This window comes from Clarias gariepinus, chromosome 19 (genome assembly GCF_024256425.1).
Source record: "Clarias gariepinus isolate MV-2021 ecotype Netherlands chromosome 19, CGAR_prim_01v2, whole genome shotgun sequence".
NCBI classification, from domain to species: Eukaryota; Metazoa; Chordata; class Actinopteri; order Siluriformes; family Clariidae; genus Clarias; species Clarias gariepinus.
In genome coordinates this window covers 6,573,058-6,590,825 of record NC_071118.1, presented here as the reverse complement: position 1 = coordinate 6,590,825, position 17,768 = coordinate 6,573,058, and the positions used below count along the sequence as shown (strand labels likewise).

The following is a 17,768-nucleotide window of genomic DNA, read 5'->3' as shown; positions in this document are numbered from 1 at the left end:
TTAAAACTAAATTAAGAGGATTTAAACATGCCTGGGAGGAAAGCAGTTACCCAAATCTGGCAACCCAGCACCTATCTCAGGCTTGTGTGTGTGTGTGTGTGTGTGTGTGTGTTTAGCACTGTTGGCACAGGACACAGCGGCGGGCTTGGCATTTGGGAGAGCTCTGGCAGCACAGAAAATAAACTAACTTGATTAAATATAAGCAATAACCAAGATCTTTAATGTGAACCGGAGAGAGTTATTGAGGATATCAGAACTAGGGATCTAAAGGTAGGCATCTTTCTATTTAACCAGTGTTCAGTATGTCTGATAGATAATTTTGGCTGTAATTTTTTAGAGAATGACCACTGATGTCTTATGTACTGGAAATAACATTTCATCTACATATCTGTCTCCAAATATACATTTACATTTTGGCATTTGGCAGACGCTCTTATTCAGATTGGCTCACACAAGTGCTTTGAAATTTGAAGTTTTTGATTTAAGATCGGATTTAAAATCCACTTCTTCTTTTAACTCTCAAATATATATTTCTAAATTTTTTAATTCATCTTGGCCTCAGTCCAAATAAATGTGATACCCACAAAAGAAGAGGAAATCATTTAGGGGTTATGCATTACATTATATGCTTTTTATTATTGATAATAATAATTTGCTTACTTATATCAAAGTTTAAATTATAGTTCAACATTACATTTCTGGATCTCTTATCAATTTTCATTATGCATTTTCAAAGTGAATAGCTACTGACCAATGGAGCTGATATATGCCACTGGAGTGGCTGCTCGACTGAGGAGCGAGTGGGACCGCAATGAAGGTCTTGGACAAAACGATAATGCTCTGAAGTTCCTTGGCCAAGACTTTGAATCACTCCGTGCCAGATGTCATCAAAGTGGCTGTTTATATGAAGACGAGACCTTCCCAGCCCAACCTTCCTCACTGGGATTCAAGGAGCTGGCACCTGGCACTGCCAAAACAAAAGGAGTGCGCTGGATGAGACCCACGGTGAGAGTCTGTAGAATGGAAGCCTCCCAGAAGCTGCTTACCTGTGAAGGCTTTGTTACCATCGGTCACAGTTTGCATCCAAACACCTACAAATCTCATAGATATTCCAGTCACTTCTGTGCCCTATCTGAACCCTAGGTCTTCTCTGTGCACTCCAGGAGTTCTGTACCGATCCACACTTCATTGTAGATGGAGCCACTCGCACGGACATCTGCCAAGGAGCTCTAGGTACAACACTGCACCTGTAGAAGGGACGTAAAGGGCTTGTTTTAGCCTAACAATATTATTTGAAATAATTGGAAGAATAAAATAAGTCAGAAATTAAAAGAGTCAAAAATGTATGAGTGTTATTTACATGGCGGCATAGTAGCTTAGTGGTTAGCACTGTCATCTTGCACATCCAGGGTCCGGGTTTGTTTCCCATGTTTGGTGGGTTTCCTCCTGGTACTCTGGTTTTCCTCCCACAGTACAAAGACATGCAGATTAAGTCAACTGGCATTCCCATATTACCAGTACTGTGTAAACGCACGTGTGAATGTTGACCAGAGGTCCTACCACGGTTCTAATAATGGGAATAAATACAACGGTCACCATTGGCCTTCACAGTCCCTAATTGGACTACAGAGGTTCCTAGTTGGATGGGTGGATGGATGGACGGATGGCGTAATTTCTAAAGCTCTGCTGTCTGTAAAGTGTACTGCAATAGCAATAAAAACTGCTTTTTCCAGCTCGATTAGCACAGTTATTTTATTGAAACTCTGGCATGTAAGTTTTCTTTTAACAGAAACAATCAAAGCTGAGCAGATCTATGGGAGTAGAGCTAATTTCTGGGAAAGAAATATTAAAAATATTTGTTCGACTCCTGAATCTGAGTGAACAGAAGTGTTATCCTGATCCTCTTGCAAGTGTGAATCCTGGAATAACCAGAGCAATGTTCGCCCCTGGCTCTGGGATGGAGGGTTAGCATTTTCTCCTACCTGTCAATCATAATCACTCTAGTACTGTAAATCATAGGCATTTGTGATCTCATACAATATATACAAAAGAAGGAAAATTTCTCCAAACGTATTACTTTGCCCTAAGACTTGAGCATAAGCACAAGTTCTTCTAAAAGATGCAGTTGACAAGCTTAACATGTCTCAGAGGCAGGATGGATGTGTTAGCCTTGATCCTTCTTGGTTGGTAGCTGTAGGGGATAGCTTGCTGGGGACTGGGAATTGGCAAGTGACCAAAGTGGGGAGGAAAATAGGGTAACATTTTGTTTATGTAACATTAGACAAAAATATTTCTTTAATATTTTCGTATGCTGCTAATTACTTCTTTCTGAACCAGGGGACTGTTGGCTGCTGGCAGCCATTGCGTGTCTTACTCTGAACGAGCCACTGCTGCGCCGTGTGGTACCTCATGGGCAGAGCTTCCATCAGCAATATGCTGGAATATTTCACTTCCAGGTATCATGTCACAATTCGTCACATCACGACAATGTAAACACAATCTCTTTTACTAATGTGAAAATGCTATTGTTTTTGGTTCATCTGCTAACATCACGGCTAGAATGCTGTTTTCCTGCATGGCCTTTTCCTTCCCATCCCCCAGAGCAGCATTCAGCAGACAGACTTGCATATACAGCAATTCAACCCCCTGACTGTTAGCTATATTTACATGGAGTATTTATGGGGAAAACAGATACCCAATTGCCTACAACTCACGAAGGGTAGGGCAGAGCTTGCTCCCTCTTGTCAAATTCCAACAACATGCATGAGTCTGTGGCCCCAAACTGTTTAGACTCAGTCATCTGAATTAAACAGCATGGATTGTTCACTAAGACTTGTTCCAAAGCCAATCGTGTTGGGATCAGCAGTTGTTGAAGAAAGCAAAGCAGACTAAGAGTTTTCTATGACGGTCTGCTATGTTTGACTGACAGTTCTGGATGATTTTTTAATTAGGGAGTAATGTTGCATTGCTAATGTTATACTTAGCTGTTTGTAAAAATCATCTTGTCTGACATTTTCTGGAACTACAGACCCTGCAGTCACATGCAAGCTGTGATGTGTATAATATTGCTGTGAAAAATTGTCACAGCATCCCAGTGAACTTATGCGCAAGACTGTCTGGACAGAATCTATTCTAAATATTTCAGTACTGTACAATTTGGTTAGGGGTTATTGACCCAATATTCATGTGGTATGAATATAACCAGACACTGATCTACAAATAATCATGGGAACCTACTTATCTCCTCTAGCGCCCAACATGTTATTACATATATTTAATATAAACATGGTTTGTGACTAATCACGATTAATCCCAATTTAAAAATACTCAGCTTTACTTGTATTATAAACATGCAGAGAAAAAAAAGAAATGCATTTGACAAACTGTTTAGAGGAAACAGATTATGTTGTTTTAGAATATTACAAACCTTAACATTTAACAAATGTTAAATTAAAATCTGTTGAATAAGAGCGGCTGGGTAGTGTGCAGTACAGCGGGGCTTGAACTCAGAGTCTTAGGCGCTGAGCCACCACTCCCACTGCTTACATCTAATGTATTTTTGTATGAATAGTACCCCTTGAAGGTAGCTTAAGCATACAACTTTAGCACACAACTTCCATCTAGAAGCTTTTTCTGATGAAACTTACCCTTTAACACACCTGGTGATGTTTTATTTAATCATTTTATTATCAGCCCTAAATGCGCCAATATCGCAAACAGCCGGGTAACCGCACTCCGATTATGGGAAGCCATTTGGGTCATATATTTAATTTGCATTTAAAAAAGTAATGTGAAGAAAATAGCCTTTTTAATCCAGTGAGTAAAATTGTAAAAGTTCAAAAAAGTTTAGATAAATATAAAAACATGTTTTAGTACAATAATTAAGTAACTGTATAGTGATAAAGTTTACCTTCTACCTGACAGAAGCAATATGCAATACAGTATGTTGTATGCCTCATACATGACTGTTCATGGTTTATCCATGCAGTGATTTATAAATTTTAAACCTGTCATTAAAATGTCAACTTAATATTAGTCTTAAGTGTTCTGATCGACTCGATATACAGTACTGTTTCAGTGTTTTTCACATCTTTGTTGCAGTTTTGGCAGTTTGGGGAATGGGTGGATGTAGTGATTGATGACCGGTTGCCGGTAAGAGATGGGAAGCTTCTGTTTGTCCACTCAGCTGAAGGGGCGGAGTTCTGGAGTGCACTAGTAGAGAAGGCATATGCCAAGTAAGAGGGGTTTGGCATCATTTTAACCTTCACTACCGTAGACACAAAAACCACCATTTACAACCACAATGAGAAGAAAAGCTTCACCGAATGCACAGCACATTAATGCTTAAGTAGATTTAGCAGAAGACTCTATTGGGCTCCACTCATGTTGCCCCAAAGCAGAAATCTAAATCTACACTAGACACAGGCTCGCAGAAATTTGCTAGATTGTCCCTAATTATTAGCGATACAGTTTCGGTGAGCCTGCTAATTATATTATATAATTGCATGAATGACCAGGGATAAAGTGTTCGAATTACAGTGGACTATACAGAGGGGCAAAAAAGTATTTAGTCAGCTATCAATTGTGCAAGTTCTTTCCCACTTAAAAAGATGATAGAGGCCTGTAATTTTGATCATATAGGTATACCTCAACTATAACAGACAAAATAAGAAAAAAAATTCAGAAAATCACATTGTAGGATTTTTAAAGAATTTGATCACCTACAAACAAGCAAGATTCCTGGCTCTCACAGACCTGTTACTTCTTCTTTAAAAGCCTCTTTTGTCCTCCACTCGTTACCTGTATTAATGGCATCTATTATCAGTATAAAAGACACCTGTCCACAACCTCAGTCGCACTCCAAACTCCACTATGGCCAAGACCAAAGAGCTGTCAAAGGACACCAGAAACAAAATTGTAGACCTGCACCAGGCTGGGAAGACTGAATCTGCAACAGGTAAGCAGCTTGGTGTGCAGAAATCAACTGTGGGGGCGATTATTAGAAAATGGAAGACATACAAGACCACTGATAATCTCCCTTGATCTGGGGCTCCATGCAAGATCTCACCCTGTGGGGTCAAAAAGATCACAAGAACTGTGAGCAAAAATCCCAGAACCACACGGAAGGGACTTAGTAAATGACCTGCAGAAAGCTGGGACCAAAGTAACTAAAGCTACCATCAGTAACACACTGCGCTGGCAGGGACTCAAATCCTGCAGTGCCAGACGTGTCCCCCTGCTTAAGCCAGTACATGTCCAGGCCTGTCTGATGTTTGCTAGAGAGCATGTGGATGATCCAGAAGAGGATTGGGAGAATGTCATATGGTCAGATGAAACCAAAATAGAACTTTTTAATAGAACCAAAAAGGGGCTGTTTTTCTGCAAAGGGACCAGGACAACTCTTCCGTGTAAAGGAAAGAATGAATGGGGCCATGTATCGTGAGATTTTGAGTGAAAAACTCCTTTCATCAGCAAAGGCATTGAAGATGAAATGTGGCTGGGTCTTTCAGCATGACAATGATCCCAAACACACCGCCTGGGCAACGAAGGAGTGGCTTCGTAAGAAGCATTTCAAGGTCCTGGAGATTTTAAGGTCTCTAGATCTCAACTCCATAGAAAATTTTTAGGGGTGGTTGAAAGTCCATGTTGCCCAGCGACAGCTTCAAAACATCAACAGGAATGGGCCAAAATACCAGCAACAGTTTGTGAAAACCTTGTGAAGACTTACAGAAAACGTTTGACCTCTGTCATTGTCAATAAAGGGTATATAACAAAGTTTTGAGATGAAATTTAGTTATTGACCAAATACTTATTTTCCACAATAATTTGCAAATCAATTCTTAAAAAATCCTACAATGTGATTACAAATTATTTTGTCTCTCATAGTTAAGGTATACCCATGATGAAAATTACAGGCCCCTCTCATCTTTTTAAGTGGAAGAACTTGCACAATTGGTGGCTGAGGAAATACTTTTACCCCACTGTAAGCGTAATAAATTTGTGTACGTGACTGACAGATTAAATGGCTGTTACGAGGCGCTTTCTGGAGGCTGCACCTCTGAGGGGTTTGAGGATTTTACTGGTGGTGTTACAGAAATGTATGAACTAAAGAAAGCTCCAGCCAACCTCTTCAGCATCATCCAAAGAGCTGTAGAAAGAGGATCTCTAATGGGCTGCTCCATAGATGTGAGTATATACAGTAATGTACTATATATATTTATTAATTTACATAAAGAGTACACATAAGATTTCTAAAGGCATTCCTACTTTTAGGTCACAGGTTTCTTTGACATGGAGGCAGTCACCTTCAAAAAGCTGGTGAAAGGCCATGCTTATTCTGTTACAGGAGTGGAGGAGGTAAGTAAGGACATTTTTGGCTAGAATAAACAACTTGTATTGGTGACTTAACTCTGAACTCCTTTTGGGTAGGTGGAATTTAAAGGAAACCTTGTAAAGTTGCTTCGCATCAGGAACCCCTGGGGAGAAGTGGAATGGACTGGAGCCTGGAGTGATAAGTGAGACTGCAGAATAAATTAATACATAATGATCCATGAAGGGCAGTGAAATATATTTTTTGCAAATCTGGAGCAAGAGAAAATAGATAAGGATGTTATTAATTCTTTGTCCCATTTAGTTCCAAGGAGTGGAATGGGATTGACCCTTCCGTAAGAGCACGTCTGCATAACTGCCGTGAAGATGGGGAGTTCTGGTGCAGTATCAGTTTTTAATGATGCTATAATAAATTAATGCATTGTCGACTTAAAGTACAAATAGCTGCTTTTGTTGGCAAATACCTTATACATATTTCACCCACCATTACACTCTTAGAAAAATATTAAATTACTAGGTAGGGAATAAAATATGACAGGCAATGGTATTACAGGAAAAGAAAAAGAAAAATACTACATGCTTTTTATCTATTTATAGTTATGTTGAGAAATGTCCATGAGACAAGACCATGAGACAAGTCAGTTTTATCACATAAAATATACACCGATCAACCATACAAAACCAAATAACATTAACAGTGATTATCAATTATATAAGGTATAACAGAAAACCGGTGACAATGTTATGTTAAGTCGTATCTATTCCAGGAGAGACCAAAGGCCAGCCAGCCCGGTTCAGAAAAGCCAATGCAGCAACAGGGGGGGAGTATCAGAACACTAAATGCATCACAGATTGCTGTGTATGGGGCTTAGCGGGTAAATAGTACAAGTTTGTTGATCTGGCCTCTAATTTCCCCAGATCTCAATCAAATCGAGTATCCATAAAATGCACCAGACAAACAAGTTTGATCCATGGAGGCTCAGTTGTGAAACTTACAGCACAGAGGCTCTGACATCCTGGTGCCAGACACCACATTACACCTTCAGAGGTCTTGTGAAGGCATGAGATGTTTTGGTGGCTACACAATATTTGGCTTAATGTTTTAAGGGTTTATTGTTATGGTTGATCAGTGTACAGTATATACGTTTATACCCCTTGAGCTTTTCCACACTTTGTGACATTACAACCACAAACTGTTTTAAAAAAGCCATTAGTAATCCTGTTTGCTGTTCTACATGGTTGTTACAAACTGCAAACTGAACTTCTTATGGCTTTTCTTTAACAATTGTTTCTTCTTGCCACTTTTCCATAAAGGCATTTTATTTAGGCTAGATTTGTGGAGTGCATGACTAATAGTTGTCCTGTGGACAGATTCTCCCACCTGAGTTGTGGATCTCTGCAGCTCCTCCAGAGTTACCATGGGGCTCTTGGCTGCTTCTCTGATTAAAGGCAGTTAAGGTACTGTAGACACCCATGTCTTGGTTGGTTTGTTGCCGTGCCAAGATTTACACTTTCAGAAGATGGATTGAACAGTGCTCCGTGAGATATTCAAAGCTTGGGCTACTTTTTAAATAACCTAACATTGCTTAAAACTTTTCCACAACCTTGGGGCTTCATTATGCTGTAATGTTCTCTAACAAACATCTGAGGGCTTCAAAGAAGAGCTCTATTCATACTGAGATTAAATTACTGGACTCTATGTACTAATTAGATGACTTCTAAAGGCTATTGGTACCACTGGCTTAAAGGTTGGGGTATCGGAGTAAAGAGGGCACATTTTTCACATTTTTATTTTTACATTTTTATTTTAATCATTTATTATTTTTCTTCCACTTCACAATTATGTGCCACTTTGTGTTGGTTTATCACATAAAATCCCAATAAAATACATTTACGTTTGTAGTTGTAATGTGACAAAATGGGAAAAAATTCATGTATGAATACTTTTGCAAGGCTCTGTAAGGCCTTTCTGTATTTTCCTCTCTTTTTTTCTCTTTGAAAAAAAATGCAGCTTGTCATAATATTGAGAAACCTAAGAAAGAATAAAGTCATCTGTCCTGAACACCTCCCCATAGAGGAAAATTAACTAACTGTTTAAAAAAAATACTGACAGCGGAAGCTCCTTTTATAACTGTTTAATAATTATAACTATGTCTTTATAGTTGTTATATCAAAAACACTATTTACTATAACAACTTACTACAGTATATAAAGGAGAAAGCCCTGTATATATAAACCGGATTCCAAAAAAGTTGGGACATTGTACAAATTGTGAATATTTTATTTCAGAATAGAATATAGATAACATATCAAATGTTAAAAGTGAGACATTTTGAAATGTCATGCCAAATATTGGCTCATTTTGGATTTCATGGGAGCTACACATTCCAAAAAAGTAGGGACAGGTAGCAATAAGAGGCCGGAAAAGGTAAATGTACATATAAGAATCAGTTGGAGGATCAATTTGCAACTTATTAGGTCAATTGGCAACATAGTTGGGTAAAAAAAATAACCTCTCAGAGTGGCAGTGTCTCTCAGAAGTCAAGATGGGCAGAGGATCACCAATTCCCCCAATGCTGCGGCAAAAATATTGGAATACTGGATGCCCGTGATCTTCGGGCCCTTAGGCGGCACTGCATCGCATACAGGAATGCTACTCAAAATTTGAAGTTCTTTTTGGGAAAACTGGGACGCCATGTCATCCGGATTAAAGAGGACAAGGACAACCCAAGTTGTTATCAGCGCTCAGTTCAGAAGCCTGCATCTCTAATGCATGAGTGCATGTGGCATGGGCAGCTTACACATCTGGAAATGCACCATCAATGCTGAAAGGTATATCCAAGTTCTAGAACAACATATGCTTCCATCCAGATGTCGTCTCTTTCAGGGAAGACCTTGCATTTTCCAACATGACAATGCCAGACCACATACTGCATCAATTACAATATCATGGCTGCGTAGGAGAAGGACCCGGGTACTGAAATGGCCAGCCTGCAGTCCAGATCTTTTACCCATAGAAAACGTTTGGCGCATCATAAAGACAGTTGAACAACTAAAAGCCTGTATTAGACAAGAATAGGGAAACATTCCTATTCCTAAACTTGAGCAACTTGTCTCCTCAGGCCCCAGATGTTTGCAGACTGTTATAAAAAGAAGAGGGGATTCCACACAGTGGTAAACATGGCCTTGTCCCAACTTTTTTTGAGGTGCCATGAAATTTAAAATCAACTTATTTTTTCCTTAAAATTATACATTTTCTCAGTTTGAACTTTTGATATGTCATCTATGTTATAAAATATAAAAATTTGAAACTTCCACATCATTGCATTCTGTTTTTATTCAGAATTTGTACAATGTCCCAACTTTTTTGGAATCGGGTTTGTATAACAAAGTGGCTTTTTCAGTCTTCATAATTTTTATTTACATAACTTTCTCTTCCTTTTCCACACACAACAGGATGTCATTTAATGATTTTATGAGGGAGTTCAGCAGGTTGGAGATCTGTAATCTGACAGCAGATGCGCTACACAGCAGGGAGGTGAAGAAGTGGAATTCGTCCTTGTACCCAGGAGAGTGGCGGAGAGGCAGCACGGCTGGAGGCTGCAGGAACTACCCATGTACTAACCCTTTTCATTATGTCGAATAATTTTAGTTTATCTGCATTCTTTAATTACTTGTTATATAAAGATTCCAAATCATAGAGAATTCAGCCCTTGGATAATGGTCTACGTTACATATTTTATTATGTATGCAGCAACTTTTTGGATCAACCCCCAATATAAAATTGTGCTCAAGGACCCCGACACTGAAGGTCAAGATGGCTGCAGTTTTCTGGTGGCCCTCATGCAAAAGGATCGGCGGCTGTTACGACGAGAGGGAAAAGACATGGAAACGATTGGATATGCCATTTATGAGGTAAGAAACAATAAATTCTGATATTGTAATATAACGTTACGAAAGATTAGGTCTAGGCTAGAAGAATGATGCTTAGTTCTAGAGTTGCCCAACTTTAGCTATAGAGGATCATAGTTCAAGTAAAAAAATTCTAATAAGTTTTTAGTCAGACAATCTACAGTATGTTCTTATCACAGAATTGTTTCCTGTGGTATTGATAAGAAGAACTTTATTAAGTACAGTATAACGATATGTCCCTGTTGATTCCCATCACTAGTTCTAACACAAATTAGAAATAAAGACTAGGCCTATTTACAGTATACTCAGTGATGGGTCTTAACACGTTAACTTACAGTAATACACTATTTTTAATTGTTAATTTTTTCAGTATAGTAATGTTATTATAATACAATAATAACTATATTATATGCTTTTATCAAGTTTTTATCAATGCATTTTGACGCCGAGCACAAATTGTTAAAAAAACGACTGTTTCGTTTTACATACAGTACAGAATAATCAGAATCACTCTATAATACACACCCTAATCTTAACCATAATATTAAGGTATCTAAGCATACTACATTTACTCTATGGTGATATCGTCACATGTGATAAGCGCTGTTGTATTTTTTTTGTTGTTTTCCTTCACATTTGTATTTACTAATTACAAGTGGAAGGTCGAAGTTCCTTTGAAAGATCCATGAAAATGGAATTCTTAAAACTAATTATGAATGACGGAAGCTATGTCCGATGACAAATTAGATTTACAAAACTTTGGCAAACACTAAACCAAAATTTACAGAACCATCTTTAGATCTTGATTTATTTTTCTGGGTTTACTTGTGTGAGTAAATCTCATTATGTCAAGTGACAAACTATACTTATTTAATGCAACAGTTATGCATTCCTTTTAATAGTAACAAGTAATAGTTATATAATAATATAGGCCACACATTCTTGTTATAGAACAGAAATAAGAAAAAGTAATATATTACTTTTATTAGTAACAAGCACAACACTATATTACACTTATGATGTGATGTTATATGCTTTGATCCAGAAACATAAGGAATTTCTTATAAGTAAAAGCAACACTTTATGTATAGCCTAAACCCTTTTAAGCTCAGTTAATGATCTTATAGTCCAGCATGTTGACACGGTACAGCATTGTGTAGTGTTGCTTCCCAATAGCTTCTATGTCTCTGGTTTAATCCTGTACTGTATATGCAGATGTAGTACAGGGTGGGTGATCATAACTAGGCAATATTTAATGGCTATAGATTAGACCAGGATTTTCCAGGTTGTTGATTGGGATGATGTAGACTTCTTGAATGGCCTCCAAGAACTCCAGATCTTACTTCATGTGAGAGGAGGTGTACCTGACAAAGCCTTGCACACTGGATGGATATAGGAGGTTCTTAGCAAAATCCCAATCAACTTCCTTCAGAAGACGGCCATTTTTCCATCCCCGGCCTTTTTAGGAAACTGGTTGATGTCACCGGTGCCAACATCAAAATTAGCTTTCATTTTCCTATGAAATAAAGTACAAGTACAATCTGTTTCAATAAATGTCTATTTGAAATATGGACTCTATTACCAATTCCTAGTTACTTTTCACCCACTCTTTACATCTGTGCTTGTTTCACTGAAGATTAGATAAATAGATTTTTTTTTTGTTTTGTGTCCTTTTTATGTTTATTAACTTACTAATTTTTAACTTTTAAATCATTTCCAGGTTCCCAAAGAGGTATGCGTTTAAGCCTCATCTAACAATAATAAAATTATGTCTGATCTTAAGTAATACATGAGCTATTCCGAATGCCGCCAGGTAAGTGCCTGTTATTTTTTGGTGCAAATCTCTGGTTTAAGCGTTACTCTAGCATATTAAAAAAATAAGGAATTCATTCGCATGAGAAAACAGAATAATTGTTTGTCCTTGCCAGTTTCTGGGCAGCACAGGTGTGCATTTGAAGCGTGACTTCTTCCTCAAGCACACATCCAGCGCTCGCTCCGAGCTCTTTATAAATCTTCGGGAGGTGAGCTCACGCTTCTGTCTGCCTGCAGGGGAGTACATCATTGTTCCTTCCACCTTCGAACCACACAAGGAGGGAGATTTTGTTTTGAGGGTTTTCTCGGAAAAAGCCACAGATTCTGAGTGAGTGATTAAATTTTTCGTTTCTGCTGTATTGAAAATATGAGCTTATATGGGGAGTCGGAGGGGAGTCGGACATTAACTGTGACTATGGGCCTCATTGATCAAACATTTAGGGAAATTATGTAAAGTAAATTTTTCCACAAAAGACACAGACACACACTGACTCTTCCTGCTGTTATATAGGATATAGGTTTTTTTTTTTTTTATTAAAAAGCTAGGCTTATTTGTCTTTATTTATTGATTTGTTCTCGTTGCATTCCTTCAAGTCATTATTATGAAATAGCCCCATTTGACAATATTGGAATTGAAAGTATGGTTGCAATTGAAATAAATGAGCTATTTAAAACTGACAAAATAATCAATATACAGTAGTTTATATAAAATGTTGCAGTTACTATAACATATTTGACCTGACCTGCAGTGAGATTATATCCAAATACATATACTGTACTTCAATATAGAGTTGGTCTCCCTTTTGCAGCTAGAACAGCTTCCACTCTTCTTGGAAGGTTGTTCACAACATTTTAAAGTGGTTCTGTGGGGATTCGTGCCCAATCATTCTGTAGTCCATTTGAGGTCAGACACTGATGTTTGACGAAAAAACGACTGGCTCGCAATCTCTGTTTCAGTTCATCCCTAAGGTGCTTGATGGGATGGTCACAGGGCTCTGTGTTGGGGCCAGTCAAGTTCTTCCACACCGAACTCACCAAACCATGTCTCTATAGTCCTTGCTTTGTGCACTGGGGGACAGCCATGTTGGAATAGAAAAGCGTCTTCCCCAAAGTGTTGGAAGCATACAGTAGCATTGTCCAAGATGTCTTGGTATGCAGAAGCATTAAGATTGCTTTTCACTAGGGATACAACCTTCTAATTAAAACACCTGAATTCAGTAGTTAACTTGTTTGGCCAAATGCAGTACTTTTGTCAATACAGAGTATTTATTCTAAAGCAACTAAAGCAAGTATTATATTAGTGAGTGTTACAGTATGTGTTAAACTCAGGAGCTCTAACATGTTTGAGAACTAACTGTATTTTCAGAGCTTAAATAATAACTTATATCTTGTGTAAATTTGTGTAAGGTCCAATGTTTGCAAAGAAGAACATTTACAGTATTTCTCTTATAAACAATGAGAAAAAAAATGTAAACGGCACTTTCTGTTTTTAAAGGGAACTTGATGATGAGCTTTCTGCAGATTTACCAGAGGAGGTAAGTGAACATTTTTTTTCCTTCCATGCTACCATTCTTCCTGTGATTGGTAAGTTTTCTCTGCATACTCTGGTCCCCTTTCACAGTCCAAAGACATCAAATCAAATTAAATCAAATAAAATTTATATAGCACTGAATGCAGTGCCGGTCTCAAGCCCAGATAAAATGGGAGAGGTGCATCAGAAAGGGCATCTCGTGTAAAACCTGTTTGAAACATACAGTAGGCAATAAAACATTAAGAATAAAATCTATTCCGCAGTTAAAAAGACCGTGCTCTAGTGGGAATAATATGCAAGAGTAAACAAGTGTGTCTTGGCGAGGTCTGTTATTAACCGTATATCTGTTGGAAGTAAGTTCCACAATTTTTGTGCAATCATGGCAAATGCCCAATCATCCTAATGCGTGCACCTTGACCTGGGGCAGCAGAAGCCCTTAAGTGTCTGTCTCGATTTTGAATAGTAAAGTGATTGGTCAAATAAGTCCATTTAACAGCTTAAAAACAAATAATAATGCCAAAAATCTAAAATACATTGGGAGCCAGTGGAGAGAACGAAGAACAGATGTGTTGTGTTCACGCCTGTGAGTGCCCGTTAAATGACAAGATGCTGCATTTTGCATAACCTGGAGGCGAGCAAGGGACGACTGGTTTATCCCAACATAAAGAGCGTTGCGGTAATCAAATCAAGATAATAAGAGCGCAAATTGTCCTCTTAAAACCCTTGTGTGACATGTAGTGTAGACTTATTTAAGTTCCCATATTGCCTGTTGTGTGTGATTGAGTGTGTGTGTGTGTGTGTGTGTGTGTACCCACCTTGTTCCCTTGAATAGCCTCCAGGCCCCCATGATAGCATGAGTGGTATAGACAGTGGATGGATGGATGTTGATCACCTCCCTAATTGGTAGAACATTTTCTGGTATTGCCTCTAAACATTCATTAAGAGACATTGAAGTTTTTAGATTAATGTACAGTATATCGCTCTTTAGGATATAGTCATAGTCATACTGTATTATGAATATATTTTTATGTCCATTTTTTCACAATTTTGATCTGTTCTGTGCAAGGTGGCTTTGAAATATTGAAGTCAAAATAAAAATGGCTATATGATTATTAACCACTACTTTTGACTACTGTAGATTGTACTACAGGAGAGTGAGATTGACGAAGGATTCAAATCTCTTTTCATCAAACTGGCTGGAAAGGTGAGGAAAGAAAAGTTGAGTCATGTATTTACTGACACATTATACAGTATGCCCTTTTAAATATAGTCCTCTCTTGGCCTGCAGGAAATGGAAATCGATATACCGAAGCTGCAGATGATTCTCAACCGCGTCATAAGCAAACGTGAGCAAGTGAAAGTGTGTGTTACATATCCAGAAATGAAATTTACACCAATCAGCATAGTGGCATAATGGTTAACACTGTCGCATTGCACCTCCAGGTCCTGGGTTCGATTCCCACGTCTGGTCTGTGTGCATGGAGTTTACATGTTCTCCCCATGCTTGGTGGGTTTCCTCTGGGTTTCCTCCCACAGTCCAAAGACGTGCAGATCAGGCTAATTGGCGTTCCCAAATTGCCCCTAGTTTGTAAATGTTGACCAGAGGTGACACCACGGTTGTACAAGATGAGAATAAAATGATCATCATTGTCCTCCATATGCCCTAGTTAAACCACAGAGGTTTCTAGGTGGATGGATGGATGAAGTTTACTTGTATATAATTGCGTGAATGTTATGGCTGATAAGTGTAATTAGGTGGTCTATATTAGATTATTTTTATTTTAGGAAATCCATATTAGATTAATCTTCGAATTTGGAAGCAAATAACTGAGTGAAGCTTCTTTTCTTTATAGATAAGGACATCAAGACGGATGGCTTTGAGAAGGAATCCTGCAGGAGCATGATTAATCTCCTGGATGTATCCTTTCACTTTTCATCAACTGAGCATGTTTTTATATTTGTTTCCAGTCGAAATGAAGTGAAGAGATTTTACACATATCCTTGACATGGCCTGTGCAGACAACAGGCAAAGGAAAGTTGGGTTTAATAGATTTCCATGTGCTTTGGGAGAAGATCAAGCGATATCTTGTTAGTATTCTTTTATTCCTTGTATGATATTGTAACTCAGACATATTTTCCATCCTGCACTGTAAATGCACCTATTCACTTTTTTCTTCTCTTCTTCTTTTTTATATGACTATAATATATTAATGACTAAAAATATTAGGCTGTGTTTAGAGAATTTGACTTGGACAAATCAGGCACCATGAATGCCTATGAAATGCGCCTGGCAATAGAATCGGCAGGTACTCATAACTCATTATAGAGAATTGCATGATAGTTATGAATATTGAAAAATAAATAAAAGTGTTTAAATGCCTGTTTTATTTGTCAGGTTTCAAGCTGACTAACTACATCTTCCAGTTAATAATCTTGCGTTATGCCAAGCCGGACATGAATGTGGACTTTGACAGCTTTGTGACTTGTCTCATCCGCCTGGAGAGCATGTTCAGTAAGTGGTTATGTAAAGAAATCTCATACATGCTGTACATCTGACGTAAAGAATAAAACATAATGGGGAGCTGCTGTTACAGGAAAGTAATCACTGATGCAGCCCTGTGATGCCAGTACTACCACAAAGCTTTCTGTGTTTTTCATAAATCTACATAGGAGTCAGAATTGTGCTGTATTGTGAGTGACATCCTTTTTTCAGCACAAACAAATCAATAGGATAAATTAAGTCTGCCTAAAAACAATGATTCATTTATTTATTAAAAAACAACATATTGTACTTTTTATCCATTTATGATTACATTCAGTGTTGTGTAATGCCAGTACAGTACAGTACAACTGTAAAGGTATAGCTTTACTGTAAAAAGTGCTGAAACAAAATACTCCATGCAAAAATGCTAAATTAGCAGGTGCTCATAGAAAAATTCAGTATATTGATGATCTCCCATACAAATATAAAATTTAAAAAACTAATTCACATCTTGTGATTAATTATATTTAAGCATTTAAGTCTGCTGTGATGTAATATAATTCTAAATTTGTTTAGATATTGTTCATACGTCAGAATGTATCCATGCATCCAGGAACAAAATATTGATATTTAAAAATTTTCCTATTTTATTACATATAAGCTGAAATATGGGTCGTGGTGACTCAGGTGGTTGACAATTAAAATTGGGTCAGGAGTTCGTGCCCTGTCACTGCTGGGTCACCACTGTTGGTTCCTTGGGCAAGACCCGTTACCGTCCCACCACCACATGTGTTGCTAACCCTATGTCTGGTTAGAAAGTGAAAGGGTGTCTACAAAAAGGGCATCCAGTGTAAAAACCTGTACCAGATCCAAATGTGGCAGGGACAAAGATCAAGAAAAAAAAGATAAAATATATGTAACATCTTAACCTTCTGTTGATTTGTTTTTCACCCTGCTTTATTTTCTCCCAACAGAGACATTCAAATCCATGGACTCAGATGAAGACGGAGTGGTTTCCTTCAATTTCTCCCAGGTTAGTCCACTTGTTTAAAAAAAAATTAAGTTATAACACAATCATCACACAAAACTTACATATTTTCTCTTTCTCTTTTCTTTCAGTGGATCTCCCTTACCATGTTTACATAGAATCATTTCTTTTTCACTGTACATAAATCGTAAGCATGCCAGGCAAGTTTGTGTTTTAAAATCTTCAGGCAGTTGCTGCCAGTATTATGCAATGCTTGTGCCTTGAGCTGCCTTAACTTGAACCGATTGTTCTGTGAAAATCTTGCCTCATCTGCATTAATTTTTAACTAAGCAAACCTAGATTTATAACATTTATGATGCATTTTTGTCTTTCACTGTATAAAAACTATTTATCTGAAGTAATAAAACACAGTAAAGTATTTTCTTTCTTTGTATAGTCTATTTTTACCAAGGCATATTTACAAAAATAAAATAAATGTTTACAGTACATCTGGCAGAAAACAAAAAAGTATTTAATTTCACTCAATTTACTTCTTTAAATATGACCGCAATACTTAAAATAAAGCATAACAAAATTCTTAGAAATAATAAATAATGTAGACTTCGATTACTTTACATTATTCATGGTAAACAGTATGGTGTGGGGGTGGAGTGGTTGGGGGATGAGGTGGAATGTTATTATGACTGAGGTGTAGTAAGTGCCAGAAAGGAGAA

General features: G+C 37.7%; 1 protein-coding gene across 1 annotated transcript; it reads left to right on the top strand.

The window, feature by feature from the left end:
• Window positions 1-143: 143 nt before the first annotated feature.
• On the top strand, window positions 144-17,260 carry si:dkeyp-50d11.2 (calpain-1 catalytic subunit). Its single transcript, XM_053478358.1, has 22 exons — window positions 144-270; window positions 737-1,005; window positions 1,164-1,233; window positions 2,338-2,456; window positions 4,102-4,235; window positions 6,018-6,186; window positions 6,274-6,357; window positions 6,430-6,515; window positions 6,635-6,709; window positions 9,787-9,947; window positions 10,085-10,245; window positions 11,963-11,974; window positions 12,171-12,382; window positions 13,550-13,589; window positions 14,724-14,789; window positions 14,874-14,931; window positions 15,439-15,503; window positions 15,605-15,673; window positions 15,813-15,891; window positions 15,981-16,097; window positions 17,042-17,100; window positions 17,187-17,260. Exons 2-22 carry the CDS (start codon window positions 754-756, stop codon window positions 17,211-17,213), a joined length of 2,115 nt encoding a protein of 704 aa, XP_053334333.1. The 5' UTR covers window positions 144-270; window positions 737-753; the 3' UTR covers window positions 17,214-17,260.
• The last annotated feature ends 508 nt before the right edge of the window (window positions 17,261-17,768 follow it).

Coding starts and splice junctions, on each gene's coding strand:
- si:dkeyp-50d11.2 (XM_053478358.1), top strand. CDS start 754: ATGGAGCTGATATATGCCACTGGAGTGGCTGCTCGACTGAGGAGCGAG. Junction 4,236..6,017: donor GTAGAGAAGGCATATGCCAA/GTAAGAGGGGTT, acceptor CGTGACTGACAG/ATTAAATGGCTGTTACGAGG. Junction 15,892..15,980: donor CCTGGCAATAGAATCGGCAG/GTACTCATAACT, acceptor TTTATTTGTCAG/GTTTCAAGCTGACTAACTAC.